The sequence below is a fragment of the Mobula hypostoma genome, chromosome 3 (genome assembly GCF_963921235.1).
Source record: "Mobula hypostoma chromosome 3, sMobHyp1.1, whole genome shotgun sequence".
In the NCBI taxonomy this organism is placed as follows: Eukaryota; Metazoa; Chordata; class Chondrichthyes; order Myliobatiformes; family Myliobatidae; genus Mobula; species Mobula hypostoma.
In genome coordinates this window covers 36,610,745-36,635,789 of record NC_086099.1, presented here as the reverse complement: position 1 = coordinate 36,635,789, position 25,045 = coordinate 36,610,745, and the positions used below count along the sequence as shown (strand labels likewise).

At 38.6% G+C, this 25,045-nt stretch overlaps 1 protein-coding gene across 1 annotated transcript in view; it reads left to right on the top strand.

The window, feature by feature from the left end:
• The window catches only part of LOC134343377 (fibroblast growth factor 10-like), a 175,005-nt gene that overhangs the window by 27,823 nt on the left and 122,137 nt on the right, over nucleotides 1-25,045 (top strand). Inside the window, exon 3 of the mRNA XM_063042079.1 lies at nucleotides 18,435-19,600. Coding sequence (XP_062898149.1) covers nucleotides 19,312-19,600 — 289 coding nt within the window. The 5' untranslated portion in view covers nucleotides 18,435-19,311. The remainder of the gene's footprint in view (nucleotides 1-18,434; nucleotides 19,601-25,045) is intronic.

Below are 25,045 nucleotides of genomic sequence, written 5' to 3'. Positions count from 1 at the left end.
ATATTAAACCCTGACTCTGATTCTGAACTGTAGTACTTGTCATCATCTAGTACTCATACTCCTCTAGTAGCTGTAAATAGATGACAAGTACTATGGTTTAGGATTAAATTAAATACCAGACAGGCATTCTTAGATATTTCTGGTTTTCTGATACGTAGCTTCTTTTTATTATATTTAGTCATGAGCACTTGAGTTTCGGATACAGAGGAAAATTTCATTCTGTGATTAGTTTCAGTAGAGCACTAGGAAATCTCATTTTCTTATGTTCCATCAGAAAACTTCAATATTTTTTGAAGTCATGTGTTTTGCATGTTGGTGACTGAACTATTTAACCTAAGAAAGTCACAAAAGGCAGAATTTGAATAAGAACGGATTTAACCCTTTATCATCCTCCCTCATTCAACACCTACTGATAATTCAACACTCTCCTCTCTTAGTTAAGGCCCAAGATATTTTGTGAAACTGTATGACAGATGCATAAAATATTTTTTCTATTTAATTTTAAATAAATGGACAGTTTTCTGCATGGAATTGGTCACTTTATGCAGCTATATTTTATCATTTCACATGAAATAGAATGGACAAAAGATTCATATTTAAAGTTTTGGAATAAAAACAGTTTCTAAGAATTAAAAATTATTCTGTTGGCAGAATTTTTCAACAATTAAAATATTCATAAATATCCCGATACTTGATGCATCTGTATATCAATTGTGCACTTTCCAGATATGGAAGCTTTGAAGAGAGAGCACAATAACACATAAAACACAAGGAAATAGGAAGAGTGGCCCATCTGGTCCCTCAAGCCATTCAATACATTCATAGCTGATCTTCCGCAGGACTTAACTTTTCTCCTGTGCCAGTTCCACACAGCCCTCAATTCCCTGAAAAGCTTGAGTTTGGAAGCCCTCACTTCTGGATTTGCCTTCTCTAACCTTCAATACATTTGGTGGCTCTAACTCAACCAGTCTATACACTGAAGGCAGAGACATGTAGCATCACATTAGTATAGTGCAGATCATGAACATTCTCTTAAAATCCACATTAACTAGCTTTGAATTTTGTCACAGTTTGAGCTCCATTTGGATTATTTATACTCCTTTCATTGACTGTTTGGAACCCTGCATCCACCATGATACATCGACACTCACGTTCATCAAGAGAACAAGTATCATAGAAACACCTTGCAGAAATAAACTTGCAATTAAATACTGCAAATAAAAGTTAATCCTTTACCGATGTGACCTCAGATTAAGGGCCATAAATATACACTAATCACTAATAAGGTCAGTAAAATTTTTATAAGAATTATTTTCAGTCAGAGAGTGTGAGAACGAGTAATTCATTGCCACATTAAGTTTTTAAGGGGGATCTGTACTAATTATTGAGAGACAAAGAATTAAACAGATATGTCGAATTAACTGAAATGAAGTAGACAGAATGTGGATATAGGGTGATAGATGGTATTCCATCAAATGGCCTCTACCATATATTCTACCTGCCCTAAAGCATATACAATTCGCTTTCCTTTTATTATTCTATATATAGTTGGAATTGTCTGAAGAATTACTACTCTGAAAGCTGGTGAAAATAATTAAATTATCAGCAGTGAAAGGTAAAAACTAAGTTCAAAGTTCAATATAAATTTATTATCAAAGAATGTAAATGTTACTATGTACATACTTAATTTTCTTGCAGTTATTTGTAGGAAAAAATAAATACAGTAGAATTTATGGAAAAACCATACATAAAGAAAAAAGACTGATAATCAACTAATGAGCAGAAGAAAATGCATTGTGCAAATGGAAAAGAAACTGAGACGATGAGTTGCAAAGAGTTTGTGAAAGTGAATCTGTAGGTCAAAGGCTCAGTGATGATTTAAGTTATCCACACCAGTACAAGACCCTGAAGGTTGTAGGATAATAACTGTTCCTGAACCTGATGGCGTGGGACCGAAACCTTCATTTCTAGGCCCCACATCTAAGTGAGGATGGGAAGCTATTTTTCATGGAGCTGAGAGGTCCAGATGCTTAACTTCTGTCAGAGTTAAAAATGAAAGAAATATACAAGTCAAAAACACAATAATAAATGCCAGAATTGATGTAATTTTTTTCAGTCATTTTTGAGTACAATTTTGTACAGTGTTTTTCATGGCTTTACGTGTGAACAGAATAAATGAGAATTTGATAGGTGGAACACTTTCATTTTTCCATATTCTTCTTGATAAATCCTTGAAGACAGAGGAAACTGCAGAATTTTCCACAGTGGGGCAAGAGATGTTCGATGGTCAGTTTTTCAAGAATGCGCTCCTTATGCCATTTATTCGGAGATTCTGTGTGCTCTTGATTCAAAAATCATATCATCCCAAATGCTCTTTCTCCATTTCAGCTGTCATGGACAATGGATTCCTGGGAGTCAGAGGAGAGATTTCAATTTTTTTTCTGATGGGCTTTTTTCTTCTGTTGGCCTGGAAATCCCAGTGACAGGGTGAGCGAGTTCAGAATGGAATGTCTACTCCCAGAGTGTTTGGTGTGTATGTGTGCGACTTGTCACGCAGGGTGGAGTAGACAGAGTGTAATTCAGCCTTCAGTGCTTTGAGATGCCAGGCTGAGAGAGGACACTGTTATTGGTTCACTTATCCATCCAATGAATTTTCAGAATTTTGTTGTGATAGCATTGCTGATATATTTCTAATATCCTAAGGTGCCTATCGTAGGTGGTCCATGTCTCAAAAGTCAGAGTCATACAGACCTCTGGCCCACTGTAAGAGAGCAGGGATCACTATTGCCCAAAAATAATCACGAATTTTCATCCAAGTCTTTGACCTCAAGGCTGTGCTGTTGCATTGAAGGAGATCAAGAGGAGCATACAAGCTTATATTCATTTTACTGGCTCTATGTTATGACAAACAGAATCACTACTTTATCCTAACTTAATCTATTTGCCGTTAAAGAAGGGACAAAATACTGTTGTTACTGGTTTCCTATTTCAGTGTTTAGCTATAAAGCCTGACACGGATAGAGTCTGTAAGAAAGAGGGTTTGATTTTACATCTTGTTCTTTCTGGCACTGTAAGTTAAGTGAAATTAAAATTTAAGACAGCTCTTCTGTTTCTCCTTTAAATATACATCTGTGACCTTACTTTCAGTGGGCTCCCAAATTCTTTATCCACCACTGCTCAGCAATAAAGTTCATTCAAATGATAAAAATACTGTATAAGCATTCATTATTGTTGCTCACACAGGATGAATCAGGTACACAGCCTACAATCAAACCACAAGTTTACCCTCAGCTCCATATCTGTCTGACTCCTCAAATCACTTGCTTCACTCCAGGAACACTAAATCACCTGACAAAGCCTTCAACCATACCATTACTTGCCATTGCTATCCCCAACTCTGAATCAGCTCATTTCCAGTACAAATACTTATATCCTTTCCAAAACAATATCCCGTAGTCTATTTTTCCTTACTGAAGTCTATATATTTTTTGTCAGCATGTACGTCAGTGTTAAAATGTTCATCGTGTAGTGCAGTTGGAGATTGGTAGGTATGAGGTTGTGGGCATCAGAGTCATGGCTGAAAGAAGATCATAGTTGGGAACTTAACATCCAAGGATACATATTAAAAGGACAGGAAGGTTGGCAGAGAGGGTGGGGTGGCTCTGTTGGTAAAAAATAAAATGAAATCAAATCCTTACAATGAGGTGGCAGGATTGGAAGATGTTGAATCCTTGTGGTGCAGGTAAGAAACTGCAAGAGTGAAAATATTCTAACGGGAGTTATATACTGGCCTCTGAACAGCAGCCAGGATGTGGGATGCAAATTACAATGGGAGATAGAAAAGGCATGTAAAAAGAGCAATGTTACGATAGTCATCAGGGGGTTTAAGTATGCAGGTAGACAGGGAAAATCAGGTTTTTCTGGATCCCGAGAGAGGGAATTTGTAGAATGTCTGTGAGATGACTTTTTAGAGCAACTTGTGATTTAGCCCATAAGGGAAAAGGCAATTCTGGGTTGGGTGTTGAGTAATTAACCAGATTTGATTAAAGTGCTTAAGGTAAAGGAACTCTTAGGAAACAGTGATCATATTACAATAAAATTCACCCTGCACTTTGAGAGGGAGAAGCTAAAGTCAGATGTATCAGAAAACTACAGATTACTACAGTGGAGTAAAGGGAATTAGAGAGAGATGAGAATGGAGTTGGCTAAAGTTGATTGGAAAGGGACACTAGCAGAGATGACAGCAGAAGAGCAACTAAGAATGCCACAAGGAGAGAAAATAATGAAATATGAAACTAAGCTAGCCATTAATATAAAAGAGGATACCAAAAGTGTTTTTTTTGGATCTATAAAGAGTAAAAGTGAGACGTGAGTGGATATTGGACCACTGGAAAATTATGCTGGAGAGGTAAAGACAGGGGACAAAGAAATGGCGGACAAACTTAATAAATAGTTTGTATCATTTTTCACTGTGGAAGACACCAGCAGTATGACAGAAATTCGAGTGTCATGGGACAGAAGTAAGTATAGTTGCTATTATTAAAGGGGAGGTGCTTGGGAAGCTGAAAAGTCTGAGGGCAGATAAGTCATCTGAAACAGATGGACTACACCCTAGGGTTCTGAAGGAGGTAGCTGAAGAGATTGTGGAGGCATTAGTAATGATCTTACAAGAATCAATAGATTCTGGAATGGTTCCCGAAGACTGCAAAATTACAGATGTCACTCTACTCTTGAAGAGAGGAGGGAGGCAGAAGAAAGGAAATTATAGGCCAGTTAGCTTGACTTCAGTAGTTGGAGTCCATTTTCAAGGATAAATTTTTGGGGTTCTTGGAGGCACATGATAAAATAAGCCAAAGTCAGCTTGTTTTTTTTTTAGGGGAAATCTTGCGTGACAAAGCCGTTGTAATTCATTGAGGAAATAACAAGCAGGATAGACAAAGAAGAGTCAGTGGATGTTACCTACTTGGTTTTTCAGAAGGCCTGACTAGGTGCCATATATAAGGCTGTTTAACAAGATAAGAGCCCATGGTATTACAATGGCCAAGTTTATGGATGATATGAAGATAGGTAGAGGGGCAGGTAGTGTTGATGAAGCAAGGAGTTTGCAGAAGTACTTAAACAGATTAGGAGAAATGGTAAAGAAGTGACAGATAGAATACGGTGTCAGGAAGTGTATGGTCATACACTTTGGTAGAAGAAATAAAGGGTAGACTATTTTCTAAACAGGAGAAAATACAGAAATCAGAGGTGCAGAGGAATTTGGGAGTCACTGTGGAGGATTCCCTTAAAGTTAACTTGCAGGTTGAGTCAGTGGTAAGGAAGGTAAATGCAATGTTAGCATTCATTTTGAGCAGGGTAGAATATAAAAGCAAGGATGTAGTGCTGAGGATTTATAAAGCATTAGTCAGACTGCACTTGGAGTAGTATGAGCAGTTTTGGGCCCCATATCTAAGAAAAGGTGTGCTGATATTGGAGAAGTTCCAGAGGATGTGCATAAGAATGATCCCAGGAATGAAAGGGTTAACATATGGGTAGCTTTTGATGGTTCTGGGCCTATATTGACTGGAGTTTAGAAGAATGAGGGGGAATCATATTGAAACCTATCATATGTTGAAAGGCCTAGAGAGAGTGGATACAGAGAGGATATTTACTATAATGGGTGAGTCAAGGATGTGAGGGCACAACCTTAGAACTGAGGGGCATCCATTTAGAATAGAGATGAGGAAAAATTTCTTTAGCTAGAGGGAGGAAAAGAGGTGCTGCCATTGGAGAAGGTCCAGAGGAAGATCAAAAAATTATTCCAGGAAAGAAAGAATTAGCATTGGAGGAGTGTTAGATGGCTCGAGCCCTGAATTCACTGGAGTTAGAAGAATGAGAGTAGATTTCATTGAAGCCTATCAAATATGGAAAGCCCAATGTAAAAGTGGATGTGGAGTGAACATTTCCTATAGTGGAGAAGACTAGGATCAGAGGGCACAGAATAGAATAGAGGGACATTCATTTAGAACAGAGATGAGGAGGAATTTCTTTAGCCGAAGGTAGTGACTCTGTGGAGGCCAAGTCATTGGATATATTTGAAGTGGTGGATGATGGATTCTTGATTAGTCAGGGAATAACAAGATTTGAGGAGATGGCAGGAGAATAGGTTTGAGAGGGATAATAAATCAGCCATAATGAAATGGTGGAACAAACTCAATGGGCCAAATGGCCCAATTCTGCTCCAGTGTCGGATGGTCTTAAAAGCTCTCCATGTCCTACGTACAACACAATAGAGGAGGGTATTTATCTCAGGTCCACTGCCGGAGTGGAAGAGCCAGCAGTGGGCCATTACAGTGAAAAAGAGCTTTGACCCGTGACCAGTTGGCACTTGGGATTGATTAACAAGAGCAAATTAAAGGAAGGCAGGGGCAAACGGAGCGGCCATTGCCACAGCGGCAATTGTAGGTGTGGACAGAGTCAGAGCAGTGATCAAGCCACAGAAAGCAAAGGAAAGAAAAACTCAAGGGTAAGTTTTTTTTCCCCTTCCCTTCTTTATATCTGTTCAGCTAGGACAGTAGAAATGCCAGGCAGGAGAATGGAATGCTCCTCTAGAGGGATGTGGGAAGGCAGGGAGACCTCCAGTGTCCCTGATAGCGACAAATGAGAGAAGTGCATCCAGCAGCAGCTTTAACCATCCGCTTGAAGGAGTTGGAGCTGGAAGTGGGTGAATTCTGGATCATTTGGGAGGCTGAGGGGGTGATAGATAGGACATTTTGGAGGAGGAGGGAGAGCAGCCAGATATATTGGTACCAATGACATAGGAAGGAAAAGCAAAGAGAGAATTTCGAGAGTAAAGTAGAAAGCTGAGAAGCAGGAACTCCAGGGTACTAACTTATGGATTGCTACCTGTGTCACACACTAGAGATGGTAGAAACAGGATGATTTGGCAGATTAATGTGTGGCTGAGAAGGTGGTGCAGGGGGCAGGGCTTCAGGTTCTTGGATCATTGGGTCTCTTCTGGGGGAGGTATGATCTGCCAAAAAAGGATGGGTTGCACTTGAACCTGAGGGGGACCAATATTCTCATGGAAAAGAATGTTAGAGCTGTTGGGGAGGGTTTAAACTAATTTGGCACAGGGGTGGGAACTGAAGTGAAGGGGATCAGGATATGATGGATGGTAAAAAAGCAAAGATAGCGTGCAGTCAGAGTGGCAGGAGAGCAAAAGTTAATAGGACAAAATTGCAGCTAGCTGGATAAGGATCAGTGCATTAGGGATGCGGAATCAAAAAGCATAGCAAATACAGTACTCATAGTGTTATATCTCAGTGCATGGAGTATAACAAATAAGGCGGATGATCTTGTTGCACTTTTACAGATTGTTGAGTATGATGTTGCGGGCATCACTGAATTGTGGCTGAAGGATGGTTGTAGTGGGCACTGAATATCCAAGATGACACATTATATCATAGGGATAGGAAGGTAGACAGAAGGGGTGGCATGGCTCTGCTGGTTAAGGATGGCATCAAATCAGTAGAAAGTTGTGACATAGGATCAGAAGATGTTGAATCCTTGTGAGTTGAGTTAAGAAACTGCAAGGGTAAAAGGAGCCTGATGACAATTATATACAGGCCTCCAAACAGTAGCTAGGATAAGGACCACAGATTACAACGGGAAATAGAAAAGGTGAGTCAAAAGGGCAATGTTATGGTAGCCATGGGAGATACATGCAGGTAGATTGGGAAAATCAGGTTGGTAATGGATCTTGAGAGAGTGAATTTATTGAATGCCTACGAGATGGCTTATTAGAGCAGATTGTCATTGAGCCTACTAGGGGATCAGCTATACTGGATTGGGTGTTATGTAATGAACCAGAGGAGATTAGGGAGCTTAAGGTAAAGGAACCCTTAGGAGACAGTGATCACAATATGATCGAGTTCACTTGAAATTTTAATAATAAAGTCTGATGTAGCAGTATCTCAGTGGAGTAAAGGAAATTAACAATGGTTTGAGAAAGACATTGGCCAAAGTAATTTGGAAGGAGATGCTGGGGGGGATAACATCAGAGCAGCAATAGTTTGAGTTTCTGGTAAAATGTGGAAGGTGCAGGATAGATGCATTCCAAAAAACAAATAAATACTCAAATGGCAAAATAGTACAACCATGGCTGACAAGAGAAGTCAAAGCCAACTTAAAAACAAAAGAGAGGGCATACAACAAAGCAAAAACTAGTGGGAAGACAGAGTGTTGTGAAGCTTTTGAAGCAACTAAAATAATCATGAGGAGGGAAAGATTGAAATATGAAAGCAAGCTAGCAAACAATACCAACGTGGATAGAAAAAGCTCTTTCAAGTATATAAAAAATAAACCAGAGATGAGAATGGATATAGGGCCATTAGAAAATGAGGCTGGAGAAATAATACTGGGGAACAAAGAGATAGCAGATGAACTAAATGAGTATTTTGCATTAGTCTTCACCATGGAAGACACTTGCAATGTTACCAGCTGTTGAAAGGTGTGAGGGATGAGATGTGAGTGCAGTTACAATTACAAGGGAGAAGGTGCTCAAAAAACTGAAAGACCTAAAGGTACATAAGTCACCTGAACCGAATCAACTGCATACTGGGGTTCTGAAAGAGATAGCAGTAAGAAATTGTGGAGGCATTAGGAATGATCTTCCAAGAATCATTGGACTCTGGTATGGTTTGAAAATGTCAATCCACTCTTTAAGAAAGGAGGGAGACAGCAGAAAGAAATTTCTGGACTAGTTAGCCTGACCTCAATGGTTGGGAAGATGTTGGAGTCAATTGTTAAGGTTAAGGAGCACTTGGTGACTCAGGACAAGATAGGGCAAAGTCAGCATGCCTTCCTTAAATAAAACTCTTTCTTGAGGAATCTGTTGGAATTCTTTGAGGAGATTACAAGTGGAATAGATAAAGGTGATGCAGTGGATGTTGTATATTTCGACTTTCAAAAGGCCTTTGACAAGGTGACACACATGAGGCTGCTTACCAAGTTTAGAGTCCACAGTATTACAGGAAAATTACTAGCATGGTTAGAGCATTGGCTGATTGGTAGGAGACAGCAAATGGGAATAAAAGGATCTGTTTCTTGTTGGCTGCCAGTGACTGGTGGTGCTCCACTAGGGGTCGGTATTGAGACCACTTCTTTTTATGTTGTATATCAATGATTTTTATAATGGAATAAATGGCTTTTTGCCAAATTCACAGGTAATACAAAGATTAGAGGAGGGGCAGGTAGTGTTGTGGAAACAAGAAGGCTGCAGAAGGATCTAGACAGATTTGGAGAATGGGTAAGAAAGTGGCAAATGAAATACAATCTTAGAAAATGCATGCAACACACATCAAAGTTGCTGGTGAACGCAGCAGGCCAGGCAGCATCTCTAGGAAGAAAATGCATGGTCATGCACTTTGGTAGAAGAAATAAATGTGCAGACTATTTTCTAACTGGGGAGAAAATCCAAAAATTTGAGATGCAGAGGGACTTGGGAGTCCTTGTGCAGACCACCCTAAAGGTTAACTTGCAGGTTGACTCAGTGGTAAGGAAGGCAAAGGCAATGTCAGCATTTATTTCAAGAGGTCTAGAATACAAGAGCAAGGATGTGATGCTGAGGCTTTATAAGGCACTGGTGAAGCCTCACCTTGAGTATTGTGAACAGTTTTAAGCTCCTCATCTAAGAAAATATGAGCTGACATTGGAGAGGGTTCAGAGGAGGTTCACAAGAATGATTTTGGGAATGAAAGGGTTATCATATGGGGAACGTTTGATAGCTCTGGGCCTGTACTTGCTGGAATTTATAATGATGAGGGGGATCTCTTTGAAACCTTTTGAATGTTGAAAGGCCTAGACAGAGTACATGTGGAAAGGATGTTTCCCATGATGGGGGAGTCTGGGACAAGAGGGCACAGGCTAGACAGAGTAGATGTGGAAAGATTGTGGTTGGAGGGTCATCCATTCAAAAGAGAGATGTAGAGAAATTTCTTTAGCTAGAGTATGATGAATTTATGGAATTTGTTACCACAGGCATCTCTGGAGGCCAGGTCATTGGGTTTATTTAAGGCAGAGATTAATAGGTTCTTGACTGTCCATGGCATCAAAGGTTATGGGGGGAATGTTGGGGAGTGGGGTATAGGAGGGGAAGAAATGATCAGCCATGATTGAATGGTGGAGCAGACTCTGTGTTACAAATGGCCTAATTCTGTTCCAATGTCTTACGCTCTTCTGTAGGGAGATACTTATACCTAAGATGCAGGATACAGGGCAATGGGTGACAGTCAGGAATGGGAACCAAGTTAAGGAGCCAGTGCCCAGTACCCCTGTGGCCATTCCCCTCAACAACAGGCATATCATTTTAGATACTGTCAGGGGTATGACCTAGAGAGAAAAGTCACAGAGGTTAGGTTTCTGGCACTGAATCTGACTCTGCAATTTAAAAGGGAAGGGGGAAGAAGAGGCACGCTGTGGTGACAAGGGATTCATTAGCTAGGAGGGCAGACAGGAGGTTTTGCGGGTGAGAATAAGATTCCTGGACGGTACGTTGCCTTCCGGCTGCTAGGCTGCAGAATATTTTGGATCGAGTCCACAGCATTCTTAAGTTGCAGGGTGAATAACCAGAAGTCATGGTCCATGTAGGTACCCATGACATGAGTAGGTTCTGCATAGGGAGTTCACGAAGTTAGGTGCTAAGTTAAAGGGCAGGACCTCCAGGGCTGTGATCTCAGGATTGTTACCTGTGTCATGTACTAGTGATGCCAGAATGAGGAAGATTATACAGTTTAATAAGTGGCTAAGGAATTGATGTAGGAGGAAGGGCAGAAGATATCGAGATCATTGGGCTCTCTTCCAGGAAAGGTGGGATCTGTACAGAAGGGATTGTTTGCTCCTGAACTGGGGGGGGGGGGGGGTTGGCTAATATCTGAGTAGGAAAGTTTGTTAATACTGCGCGGTGGTGAGTAAGCTAGAATTGCAGGGGGATGAGAACCAGAGTACCAGAACAGTTAATGGAAAGGTTGTGGAGGCAGATTTTGGTAAAACTTCAGACAAAGTTATAATCAGCAGGTTGATTGTGGTGTGACTAGTCTACTGAGTTGCGTACATTTCATTGCGAGTACTATCATAGGAAATGCAAATGATAGTGCTGAAGATGAGGTAGCTGGTTTACAAACAGAGACAATATGTAGTGAGGAGAGGCTGTTGATAGGGCCAAATCACAGTCAACAGCATGAGTTAAAATGTAAAAGGTGGACAAAATCGAAAAGGGTGACTAGAGGACTGAAACTGTTATATTTGAATGTGTGCTGTAGCAGGAGAGGCACCTCTCTAGTATTCTAAAGGCAAGATGACAGACACATAGCTAACAAGAGAAGTCACAACCAACATAAAAGCCAAAGAGAGGGCATATAATAGAGCAAACATTAGTGGGAAGTTAGAAGATTGGGAACCAACAAAAGAAAACTAAAAAAGTAATTAAGAAGGTAAAGATGGAATACAAAAGTAAGCTAGTCAGTAATAATAAAAAGAATACCAAAAGTTTCTTCAGATACATCAAGTGGAAAAGAACGGCAAGAGTGAGATGCTGGAAAATGATGCTGGAGAGGTAGTAATGGGGAGAAAGGAAATGACGGACAACCTGAATAAGTATTATGCATCGGTCTTCACTGTGAAAGACACTAGCAGTATGATTGAAGTTACAAGTATCAGGGGTGTCAAGTGTCACCATCAATAGAGAGGATGTTCTTGGGAAACTGAAGGGTCTGAAGGTAGATAAGTCACCTGGACCAGATGGTGTACATCTTAGTGTTCTGAAAGAGGTGGCTGAAGAGCTCGTGGAGGCATTAGTAATAATCTTTCAAGAATCACTAGGTTCTAGAATGGTTCTTAAAGACTGGAAAATTGTAAATTCACACCACTCTTTAAGAAGGGAGAGAGGCCAAAGGAAGGAAACTATAGGCCAGTTAGTCTGACCTCAGAGGTTGGGAAGATGTTGGAGTTGATTATCAAGGATGAGGGGATGAGGTCTCATGGTATTGGAGGCACATAACAACACAGGCTGTAGTCAGCACGGTTTCCTCAAGGGAAACTCTTGCATCACAAATCTGTTGGAATTCTTTGAAGAAATAACAAGTAGGTTAGACAAAGGAGAATTAGTTGATTCTGAGTTGTTGAACTTTCAGAATGCCTTTGACAAAGTGCCACAAATGAGGCTGCTAAACAAACATCGATCTGTGGTATTTCAGGAAAGATTCTTGCATAGATAAAGCAGTGACTGATTAGCAGGAGGAAAAGAGTGGAAATAAAGGGAACCTTTTCTGGTTGGATGCCAGTGACTAATGGTATTCCTCTGGGATCTGTGTCAGTACTTGTCAATGATTCTGATGATGAAATTGAAGATGGGTGGAGGGGCAGGTAAGTTTGAGGAAATAGAGAGGATGCAGAAAGATTAGACAAAATAGGAGAATGGGCAAAGAAATGACAGATGGAATACAATGTCGGGAAGTGTATGCTTATGCACTTTGGTAGAAGAAATGAAAAGATTGACTATTTTCTAAGTGGAGAGAAAATACTAAAAACTGAGGTACAACGGGACATGGGAGTCCTTGTGCAGGATTCCCTAAAGGTTAATTTTCAGGTTGAGTCTGTGGTGAGGAGGGCAAATCTGATTCATTTTAAGAGCACTAGAATATTAAAGCAAGGATAAAATGTTGAGACTTTAGAAAGCACTGGTGAGGCCTCCCTTGGAGTGTTGTAAGCAACTTTGGGCCCTTTGTCTTAGTAAGGCTGTGCTGAAACTGTAAAGAAATCGAAGGAAGTTCACGAAAATGATTCCAGGATTGAAAGGCTTGTCATATGGAGAGCGTCTGATGACTCTGGGCCTGTACTCAGTAGAATTCAGAAGAATGAGGAGTGACCTCATTGAAATCTATAGAATGGTGAAAGGAGTTGATAGAGTGGATGTGCAGAGGATGTTTCCTGTGCTGGGAGTATCTAAGACCAGAGGACAGCCCCTCAGAATAGAGGGGCATCCTTTTAGAACAGAGATGGGGAGAAATTTCTTCAGCAAGAGAGTAGTGAGTCTGTGAGATTCATTGCCACAGGCTGCTGTGGAGGCCAAGTATTTATGTATATTTAAGACAGACTCTTAATTGGTCAGGGCGTGAAGGGATATGGGGAAAAGGCAGGACATAGGGGTTGAGAGGAAAATTGGATCAGCCATGATGAAATAGAGAGCAGACTAGATGGGTAAAATGGCCTCATTCTGTTCCTATATCTTATGCTCTTTTGGTCTTATAACTCTCTAGTAAAGTATTACGGTACTTCCTTAATGAATGAATTTTGTGCAAGGAGTAACCAGAAGCTGAAATCCTCATTTTTATTTGTCTACTTAACACAACTGCCAACAAGAAATAAGAAACATACATTATCCAATCACAAATTATTTTCTTCCCTGAAGAAGGAATGATGTTTTTTTTAATATAACAAGCGAACGGCTTCAAAGGACTGCATCTTGCTGGAGGAAGCCAGTGCGAAGCATGGCAATCAGTGAGATTTAACATTAATAATAAAATAAATGTTTTAAAGTCTATTAATATTTTAACAATTAAAGAAAAAAAGTAAATTAGAAACATAAAAATGTGAAGGAATGATTAAAATCATTAAACTCAGGCAAAATAATTTTAAAGATCATCTCGTGTCCAAAACCCACCCTCAAAAAATTTCACTGAAATCATTGGGATTTTGGATCCTCTGTGAAATCTTATTTGATAATATCAATGATTCCTCAGTATATTGATTTTTAAACTCAGCACGACTAGGCCTTGTCACTTCTCTCATTAGGAAATCTAGCAGTAAGCCAGACTGATGGATTTGGTTTTCCAAATCTGTATTAAGTCTTGGACTACTGTGTTTGACAGGACAGAAATCTTGGACTGTCCCCAGTTAAATGGCTGAATGTAGGAAATAATGTGAAACACTAACAACAGCCACCAATGTACTGCCCATCAATACCATTATTGCTCTTGAGCCTTTTAGAGATATACATAATAGTCATTTAAATTCTCTATCATCAAGGTGGGATTTGGCACATGTCTCTAAGTCAATAATCTAGCTGACATGATTTAAAGACGTCACTGTATGGATTTGTAAGGATGTACCGTACATGTAAACGTTCAAGTACAAGTTCAAATTTATTGTCATTTGACTGCACAACTAAATATACCTGTAGATCACTGTGCACCCACAAACCATATCTCACACACCAGTTCATAAAATAAAAGATTACCATAACTAAGCTAATAAATATAATTCAAAGTGCATGTAATGTACAACACAGGTAAACAGTAAACGGCTTGCTGACCTCGTGATGGGACCTCAGTGGTGGCAGGGTATCCATTAATATCACAGCCTGGCAGTCCTAGTCCTGATGCTTCTGTACGTTCTTCCTGATGGTAGTGGGTCAAAGTGATTGTGGGATGGGTGGTAGGGATCCTCAACAATAATTTGGGCCCTTACATCTCCAACACTCCTAGTAAGTCTCACAAATATAGAGAAGGAAAATCTCAGTGATCCTCTTGGTGATTTTTACCATCCTCTGTAGGGTCTTGTGGTCCAATGCCTTGACTTGCATACCACACAATGACGCAACCAGGCAGGACAGTCCCAATAGTGGTCCTGAAGAAACTAGTTAGCTCAAACACCATCTATAAATATGCTGATGATACAACCATTGTCGGTAGAATCTCAGATGGAGCTGAAAGGGCGTACAAGAGCAAGATATACCAGCTAGTTGAGTGGTGTTGCAGCAACAACCATGCACACAATGTCAGTAAGACCAAAGAGCTGACTGTGGACTTCAGGAAGGGTAAGATGAGGGAACACAAACTATTCCTCATAGAGAGATCAGAAGTGGAGAGGGTGAGTAATTTCATTTCCTAGGTGTCAAAATCTCTGAAGATCCAATGCAGCTATAAGGAAGGCAAGATAGTGGTTATATTTCATTAGGAGTTTGAAGGGATTTGGTTTATCAACTAAAACACTCTGAAACTTCTATAGATGTACTGTGGAGAGCATTCTAACACTGTTGGGATTTTCTAGTGCCATTGTTTAGAAACGTTCTGTTACTTTACTGATGCTGAGAGTATTTGTATACCAAAAATGTGTAATCAATTTGCCATGAAATTCAATCAAAACATCTGGGCTTCTATACAGCTAAAGTGTTGTAGAATGCCATAATATGACTTTATGTTTGGATTCGGGTTTTGCTGAGATAAGATATTCTTGACCCAAACTCAAAATTGTAGAAACTCTATCACTTTCATTGTGAACTATAATTAATTACAGGGCGTGCATTGTGCAACATCTGCATCTGATGAATCTCAACCCAAAGAACTTGATTCATGCTTTTTATGCAATTGCTTCAGTACCAGTATCAAATGCACAGTGGATCAGCCAAAACAGCAACCTTTAATTTTACATTTTGGGACAGTTTGGAATTGAGGAACAATGTTTAAATCTAATTTTCAAATGTGTCCATTTTCATTATTTACTGAGTTCAAAATCAGCATTTGGTCTTTATCATACAAAATTATAATTCTTAATTAGTTGAGCTAATTAGGAATTCCAAATTAGTAAGAGATGATTCACAATTCCCCAAGTATTTAAGAATTTTGGTTTTGAAAAAGTCTCCATATGAAGCACTGTCTAAGTGTTTTTTTTCTTTTGATCAGTGACATCAGGCTAATTTTGATGCCAGTTCCAAAGTGAAGCAAATATTTGACATTGAGGTACCATTTATACCTTTGAAAGAAAAAGTGCAAGGTTTCGGTGAAAGATCTGCAAAGTTTCCTAAAATTTCAAGTGTTTACTCTGAATACAAATAGCATTGGTAATTGGTTTAAGTTTGTAGCTGCTAAAAAAAAAACAAGATTTGCTATTATCCAGTTTTTTCAGTCTCCATTCAAAACTTCCTTCCGATACGGAACCATTAGCACCAGTTAGAACAACCTTTAGAATTATGCTCCTTTCACATTCATGGAACAATAATTACAAATCCAGGATAATATGCAACATTTTGAATGGTGGTCATGTGGAAAATGAGAAATGGATGAAAAAAATCTAGGGTATATCATCACAAACAAGAGAAAATCTGCCGATGCTGAAAATCCACGGAACACACACAAGATGCTGGAGGAACTCAGCAGGCCAGGACTCCTGACAAAGGGTCTCGGCTCGAAATGTCAACTGTACTTTTTCCATAGATGCTGCCTGGCCTGCTGAGTTCCTCCAGCATGCTGTGTTTGTTGCAAGGGTATATCATGCTTTCGCTAGTAACCAGTATAACTGCTAATGTACTGTAGCTTCTTCTGGATGTTTCTGAATAAAATCTAATATATAAACTCTTAGTATTTTTGCACATCAGAATAGTAATGCACATGCAGATACCCAACCACTTAAAGTACAAATGTAAAGCTTTATTATATTTCAATAGGATAAGTTATACACTACAAGAAAATCAACAAGTATTCCACTGGTGTGGAACTCATGACCAGAAGGGAGAGTTGTTGTACCATTGTCAATGAAAAATGCTTACAGCATAAGCTTCACAATTTGACTTCCTTTCAAGTGTATCGCAGGGCAAGTCTTAGACAGTACTGAAAGCAGGATTCCTGCCCATCTTACCTCTGTGAACTATGGGCTGTACATAGGTTACATTTATTTCAATATTGGTAATAAAACCTGAAAAGAAGAACTTATACATATGGCCAAAAAGAACAGCCAAGGTGTACCTTTGCTGTATGGAACATAGAGCTCTGCACTTACTACTTGTTTATTTGGAGACACAGCACAGGGTCTTCTGGCTCAATAAGCTTGCATCGTACGATTATATCCATGTGACCAATTAACCTACTAACACATACGTCTTGCAATGTGGGAACAAGCCAGAGCACCCAGAGGAAACATACGTGGTCTCGGGGGAGAATGCACAACTTCCTTACAGACAGCAGTAGAATTGAAGCCAGGTCACTGGTATTTTGATAGCATTACACTAACCGCCACGCTACTGTTCCACCACAGAGTATGGCATTATTATATATGTACTTAGGTCAGAACTGAGCATTAACGAAGGCCTGGAAAACCATTGAAAGGACCATACAGGCAAGGAATTCTCAGTAATGTCACCGCAAAGCTGAGTGGTTTAGTGTCTGGCTTAGTGGTCAAGGTGGGATGCGTCTGTTAGTTCACAGAGAGTTAATTCTTTCGTGAAGAATGTTATTGTCTGAACTTAGATAGCAGAGTGACAGAGTCCACGGCCTCTCTGCTGGAGTTTTTGGGCTCCTTTTCTGTCTCCTATGACTCTTTCACAAAAGAGACTGCAGCTACCTCTGCCCTGAATTGCAACAACCTTCCCTATTTAATCAGAAGACATAAAAGCAATAGCAGATCTGGGGCTCACTAATCAGATCATACTATAGGTATGTATTTTATATGTACACTTACACACATACACATTATAAAAGGCTGAGAAATAAATTAATTAAGTCTTAATCATTACCTGACTAAATGCTTTTTACTAATGACTAAACGTTTGTTATAATGACTCTCAACAATAAAAAGGTGTGGTATCTTAAGGAAAAATAATAAAAGTTAAATGCAACCCTTAACTTTGAAACCTTATATTGAGGACAAATCTTTTTTCAAAGAGGGCAGCAAAACAATTAATAATGGAGTCTATTAAGATCTGATTGTTGCCACTAAGAGGGAGGTAGAATTTCAGGCCTTTGAAGTAACTGAGCCTGAATCAGGCCTCATTACAGAGATATAATCTGCATTCATACATTTATGTTAGGAGCTGAATCTATTGGGTAAGATTGAATTCTGTTACATAGTGTATCTTTGCTCTGGAACCTTTCTCAGGCTTTCTCAATTTAATCCTGAGGTGACTCAGTAATAGAATGCACTAGGACACTGAGGGATGCTACACTAATGGTGAAAGACAGGGAGATGTCTACAACTTTTGAATGACTCATAATGTGTACTATAGGCAACATAATAAAGTGATTAGGAACATATTTTTCTATGTGTTCTGGCGCATGCTGTTTAAATACAGATTCGTATTTTTAAGATCAAAACATTTCTAATGCTACAAAGTGCATGAGCTTGAAGGGAGAATGTATTCAATGTATGACTCATGTTAACAGTTACAATCTGTTCATTAAGGTTTATATAATCCTGTAAATATAAAGAAGATCTAAGTTAGAATACTTTATATGATTTAAAAAAGGGATTAAAAGGCAGTGAATAGAAGTGTGAATGTTTCATTTATGGACGCTAAGTACAAATGATTTATAAAATTAGGGCTTCCTTCAAAGTTAGCAGAGGTTAAAATAGAAATTAATAGTATCTGTCTGTTCTTCCTGACCAGTATATAATCTGGTTTGCAGGACTCTGCGACTGGTCTCCCTTTCAGGAACAGTCAGAAAGCAGCAAGCTCCAGGTGGCTCTCAAGTATTTTGCTGCCAAAAAAGCCCACGCTGGAAAGTCCAAAGGGGCTCCCTAGAGGGAGTTGGGTTTAGCCCGGAAGAGAGTGAGATTAGTAAAGCATGATTATACAACCCATGCTGGTGGCCGGCTGTCAGAGGGAAGAGGAACAGTAACGGCAATTAGCAAGACTGAAAGCTCCAGAAGGCTTACAATCAGTGATCTGCATAGTTCCCTCAGAAGAATTTTCTTCCAGTACATGGTTTCAGATGTCCACTGCTGCCTGACCAATAACTGGCTGACGCACCACTGTGGTAAGCACATCCCAGTTCAGTGTGGTAATCAGTAACATTTTTCACTGGTTTTTGACCTGTTTAACCATAAGGAAAAACACTTCTGTCTTATTCAAAGCTACCAGCTTCCCTTGATCTGTCCGGTATCCTCAACAGATCTGAACTAACTTTGTGTGTCGTTGTCAGAGGAAAACGAAGTTATTTCAGGACTCAATTCATCTTTCTGGAGTTACTTTATCAACTAATATTCAGAAAAGGACATTCACAGAAATTATCCTTACATGACTAATGAAATAATAATAAAAGCACCAAAGGGATATTTGAGGAGCACAGTAATTCTGCAAAGCGTGGAAAGAAGTACAGGAAATCCAACATTGGATATGATTTATCACCTGAAGTATGGATATTGATGAGTTTCATTCAAAGGATAACAGGGGTCAAACAGAGAAGACCAGTAACAAACTATCAACCTGCAGCTTAAGTGTCCTTGGTATTCCAGCATGTTTCTTTTTATGAGACTATTTCTAGCGCCAAGAGCTTCAGTACAATGTGGAAATGGATACTGACAAAGAGTGCCTCAGCCTTTACACACCTGGCTTATGTCTTTCTCCTCTTCCTGCTCTGTTCTTCGTCTGTTGCCTGCAATGACATCAGCAGAGATATGCCGTCTCCGAATATCACAAGCTCTTCGTACAGCCTGGGAAGGCATGTGCGCAGCTACAAGTACCTGGAAGGAGATGTGCGGTGGAGGAAGCTGTTCTCTTTCACCAAATACTTTCTCAAGATCGATAGGAATGGCAAAGTTGGCGGAACAAAGAAGGAAAATTCTCCCTTCAGTGAGTATGGAAATGTTTATTCATTTTCTTTCAGATAGTAGAAAGTTATAATATTTACTTCTGTTTGGTTTCTTTTAAAATACTGGAACAGTTGATTTTTACTTTTCCAGCAATAATGCTGTTTTATAAATATCAGCTCATTCCATGCACCCAGAGAAGCTGTAAAATACAAGTGGATGTCTGTTATTGTCAGTTTTTGCATAATTGTTGCATAATGAGTTTCTTTTATGCCTGTTAATATTATCCAAGGGACCTCTAAATTGAAACCCAAGCCTCAAAACAATCACTGAGTGCCATTGAAGCCATTTTATATAACCTTAAGAACATTACATCTTTTATAAGTTTTAACAACAGTGCCTGGTTCTGTTTTTGATTTCTTTTTCCGCATGTTGCTTTGAGTGATTGCAGTTAAAGAGGCAAAGTTAAGGCACCACTACAGCTATTCGTCTTCTCAGATGCCTTCTTGTTGGTAACTTGATACTATTCCATGCCTGTATTGTCAGTAACATATGTGGCAATTTGTGGCTCTTAGTGGTATTCTGTAATTTTATAAGTCATTGTCATAGTCCTCTGTCACATTTTAAACTTCTAAACATTATATCCAGTAAATTACATCTCAATACAAAATTATTTTGAAAATAAATTCCCTCAAAATGGTTAAGTATGGAAGATTTCATTTAAGTTCTACTGGAGTAGAATGAGGCTTTCAACCAGTTAATGGAAGTCTTTTTTTTATTTCAGCACAACATCTGACATTATGATTGTCAATATTTTGGGATCTTGCCTCTGCGTTGCAATAGTTACCTTGAATGTGAGACTAGAATAGATTAATTATAGTCTCCCTGAGCCTGCCTGTCCATATGTTTTTTTTCCAAGAGTGTGCACGTCTTGATGCTGTGTTCTGAAATTTATTATGTGTGCGATATTGTATTAGATATAAAGCAGGGTCAAGAAAAACCTACTAATGAAACTGAGCAATGAGTAAAATATATAGAAAAAGAAAATGCACATTAGATTGACAACAGCTTTCACTCATAAATGAACTGATACTTTAAGCATCAGTAAATAATACTAAATGGATGAAGTGTTATTCTTTTGTAACCAATAAAAAAGAGCAGATTTCAAGGTCATTAAATATTTCTTCAGTTACTATTCATTGGCAGAAGATATTAAATCTGGAGAATGTGAACAATCCATTTAATTTATCCAGCTCATTTTGCTGTTTGCCAACATTTTGCACTTGTGACCCTTACAAGCAATTTTATTTATTTCCTGCAGCAACATAACTTTGTGTCCTTCCAGTCACTAATCAAAAACGTGTCTACATCTTTCATCAGTGATTCACGCACCACATTTAGTGGCAACTTGCTCTATTAAACTGTGACTCTTGACTTTGAATAAACCACCTCTTCAATCATGTTTAGTGGTTTCCTACGTCTGAAATTTTACGCTAATAATCATTTATGAAGCAATGGCTATTGGGGCATAAATGAAATATTAGAATTTGAATTCATATCCGTATACCATTAAAGACATTTTTTATTGTAGAATAAATAGTAATAACAGCTGAATGTACTTGTGATGATCATAATCTGCTGTACCTCGTATTGTTCATTTTTCATGAATGCTGAAGAATTCTGTCAAGTATTTCTAAGGTGTTTAAAATATATACTTCAAACCCCAGAAGGCTGAAAGAATTGCGTAAAATTGTCAGATAAGTGAATTGAGAATTGATTGATTGATGTCATCTTTGCTTTTCGAATGTTAAATTGTTTGACATAACCTGAAGAAGTTCTCACTTTCTGTGTTCTCATCTCTGTGAACAACATATAACAAGCAAAATGCTGGGCAAACGAATAACATATGACCATGTGACACTTACAGCAATGAAATGACTATTGGCTGGAACATTAATCTTATGTCATTGTGATGTTATCATAATGCTCTGTAATTACAAGAGAACAAAGCCTTGTCACTGCTAGGACAACTCTTCTACCTGTTGCCGTGTTATGGTTTCCAATATGTCCTATGTTGAACAGTATGTCATTTAGTTGTGAAGTTATATTCCTTTTTGAACAAAGGTGCAATGGGGGCTTTTTAATCTTAACTGTGTTAGGACCATTACGAAGTCAGACAGATATTACTCTATTTTAATTGAATATAGATCCTATATACATATATATATATATATATATATATAAAACAACTATTAGTATATTTGTTATTTGACTCAATTGTAGGTGCAATGTTTATGTATGGTATAGGACAACCTAAATTCAGAAAGCCTTGCACATTGGAAGAGATATCTAGTGGTGATTTGTCACAAGTTAAGCACTGTAACATCATTTATTTTTAAAACTGACTGTCATACTAAAAGAATGAAGCTACCATGAAGCAATACATCCAAATGTTTGGCTCAGCTGATGAAAAATGGTTTAAAGGATATTGTAGAATTAGCAACAGAAATTTAACTCTTCGAGTAGTGGACTTCGCTTGTCTCAAGACGTTTGGAGTATGGGTCTGTTGCAGGGACTGGAACTTTCCTCAACATCAAAGTTAAGAGAAGCTGAAAGAACACTTCTCTCTGACCTATCTCAGTTACCTCCTACTGAATAATCAAGGCAACAATATTTCACTAAATGCTGAACATCAAGTTAGGTGTTTAATTCTGGACTGTTGTAAGAATAATTACCTCTGTATTAAATCCATTTTTAAAGTCAAATCTGGAGAGTCAAGCACAGGTCATTGTCAACTCACTGGCTTTATTGTAGTTAATAGATGAATTATGATATGTTTCAACATATCATGTCTTTGGCATAAACTACTATAAAAGGACAGAAATAAAAATTAATAAGGAGTAGACAGTCAAGATATGAGTAAAACGGAAACATGAGATATGGTAAAATATTAGAAAAAGCAGAGCAAAGCTCTTTACGAAATAGTTCCATTTTCAGATCTATTCTAGTCAAGTAGCGATGAAATAATCACTGATGTAAACGCCTCTTCTACATCAAAAGGAAGATTCTTTATGAAGTGGAGTTAAAAGTAAAATTAATAATGGATCAAAATAAAACAAAATGACAGTGAGACACGTGAAGATACAAAAAAAAATAGTTCTGGCAGAAATGCAGTCATTGTTTGAATTTCTTGAACTCGTTGAATGAGAAAGATGAGGCGCTATTCCATGAGTTTACATTGGGCTTTGTGATAATAGCCCAAGAGGCCAAGATGAAAAAGTCAGGGTGGGAGTGGACCAGAGAATTAAAGTGACAGGTGCCCAGAAGCTGAGGCTTATGTTTTCATTCAGAAAGAAGGAGTTCTGCAAAGGATTCATGCAACCTCCTTTTGATCTCCCTAGTTTTAGAGGAGACTGCAAAAATAATAGTAAATACAGAACACTAAATTGAGAAATGAAACCAGTAAATGGGTATTTCAGCTGGCAGGAGTGTTTGAGACCCTGGAAGAATCCTTCTATATGATTACTGAATCATACCAACAATCTCTCACCTTCACGTAGTATAGTTTTTGCCTCCTTCCTACGACCTCAAGGCAAGTAAGGTCCATTAATAATACTACTGTTCATTCTGTCACGTCTTTACGGGACATATACTACTGACCAGTACTATACAGATGTGTCAAAACTGCTACTAGCATTGGCAATTAGGTGGACAGAGTAACAGGGCAGTAAAACCAACTTGAACCTCTTCCGTCTTAATAATTCCTGACTGACCTGCTGAGTTATGATAGCCAAAGCTTTCTTTACATTTTGCATTAAAGGCGCTCTGAATGTGAAGTCACCACCATCATTTCAGGCAATTAAAACTCACACTAAAGCAATGCAACATGGACACAGACCCTTTGGTCCTATGAGTCTGTGCCTATCAAGGTGCAACGGGCTAGTCACAATATTTTGTGTTCAGGCCATATCTCCCTGAGACCATATACCTATAAGTTCTGTTATGTCTTACCTGATTAGGAGTGCTATTTTATTTCTAATTACTGGATTCGTGGTTTAATTGTAAGTTCACAGCTGTTGTTGATTACTCATTACGGTGTTGTTAGCAATTAGCTTTCATCACCAGGTTGGCCATTGCTTGTATATTCATTAGTTTCTTAGAAGCACTTGTTGGAAGTCGAAGGAATTTCAATCAATATTTGAATCTGCCTTTAATTCGAACGCCGAGAAGTATTGTCTCTCTATTTTTACTATTCTACCCTGGCTCAAGAGTTTTCCCTGTTTTCTTAAGCTAGATAGATAGATAACTCCAGTCCTGGTGTAGCTGTAGTTGAAGGCAGCTTTGCAGCTTAACCACACTTCGACAACATGGTGATGAGAAAGGTTTTACCCTGCGGTAAACTTTGGTCACCAAATCATTATAGCATACAAGGAGCAGGTGTGAAAATTCAGTATTTCTCAGCATTCTAACAGAAGGCAGATTCAAATATTGATAGAAATTCCTTCAACTTCTACAAGTGCTTCTGATGAATTAATGAATATACAAGTGATTATATAATGGCCGACCTGATGATGAAAGCTAATTGCTTAACAACGCCATAAAGAGGAACCAACAACAGCTGTGAACTTACAATTAAGTAATGAGATTTAGTAATCAGAAATAAAATAACGATCCAAATCAGGAAAACAGAACAAGTACAAATACTATGTACCTCTCCAGTTGCTTCTTAAATGATAGTATTCTACCCATCTCAGCCATTGGCTCTGGCAGCTCATTCCATATACTCTGCTGAAATGGACCCCTCCAGTCCATTTTAAATCTTTCCCTTTCACCCTAACTCTATACCTCCCATAATTTTAAACGAATCTGTAAGGCCATCCCTCATTCCCCTATTTCCAAGGAATAAAGACTGGCCATCCTCTCCCTATAATTTGGGTCATCTAATCCTCAAAATATCTTTGTAAATCTTTTCTGTACTATTTGCAGTTCAATCACACTTCTCCTATAATAGGTGATGAAACAGGTTTTACCTTCTGGTAAACTTTGGGTTTGAAAAAAGACAGAACTCTCTCTAAATACGTCATTTTAATTTGAACTGAAGTAATCTCTGCAAAGCCAAGACACTTTGACACAGTTCCTTCTTCTCCTCATGCTTCCGTAAACACCGTTAAGAATTATTTTCTCTGTTAAAAGTTGAATAAGTGACACGTCATTAAGAGATTATATGTAATTATGTTACATCTTCCTCTGCTGTTGCATGATATTCTTTCAGGTTTAGTGGGGATGGCCTTTAACATTTTGATCATGCACTTCCTTACTCAATCTTACAGATTTTCAGCTGGCTTTGCATTTAGGGTTGATGAAGATACATTTGTAACAATTTCTTAGTTATATTTCTTATGTTAACTAGAGGAAAGGGATGTTTCAACAGCTGATGCATTCTGCAGTGCAATATTATAAATCCAGCTCTGAAATAGCAATTAAGTTG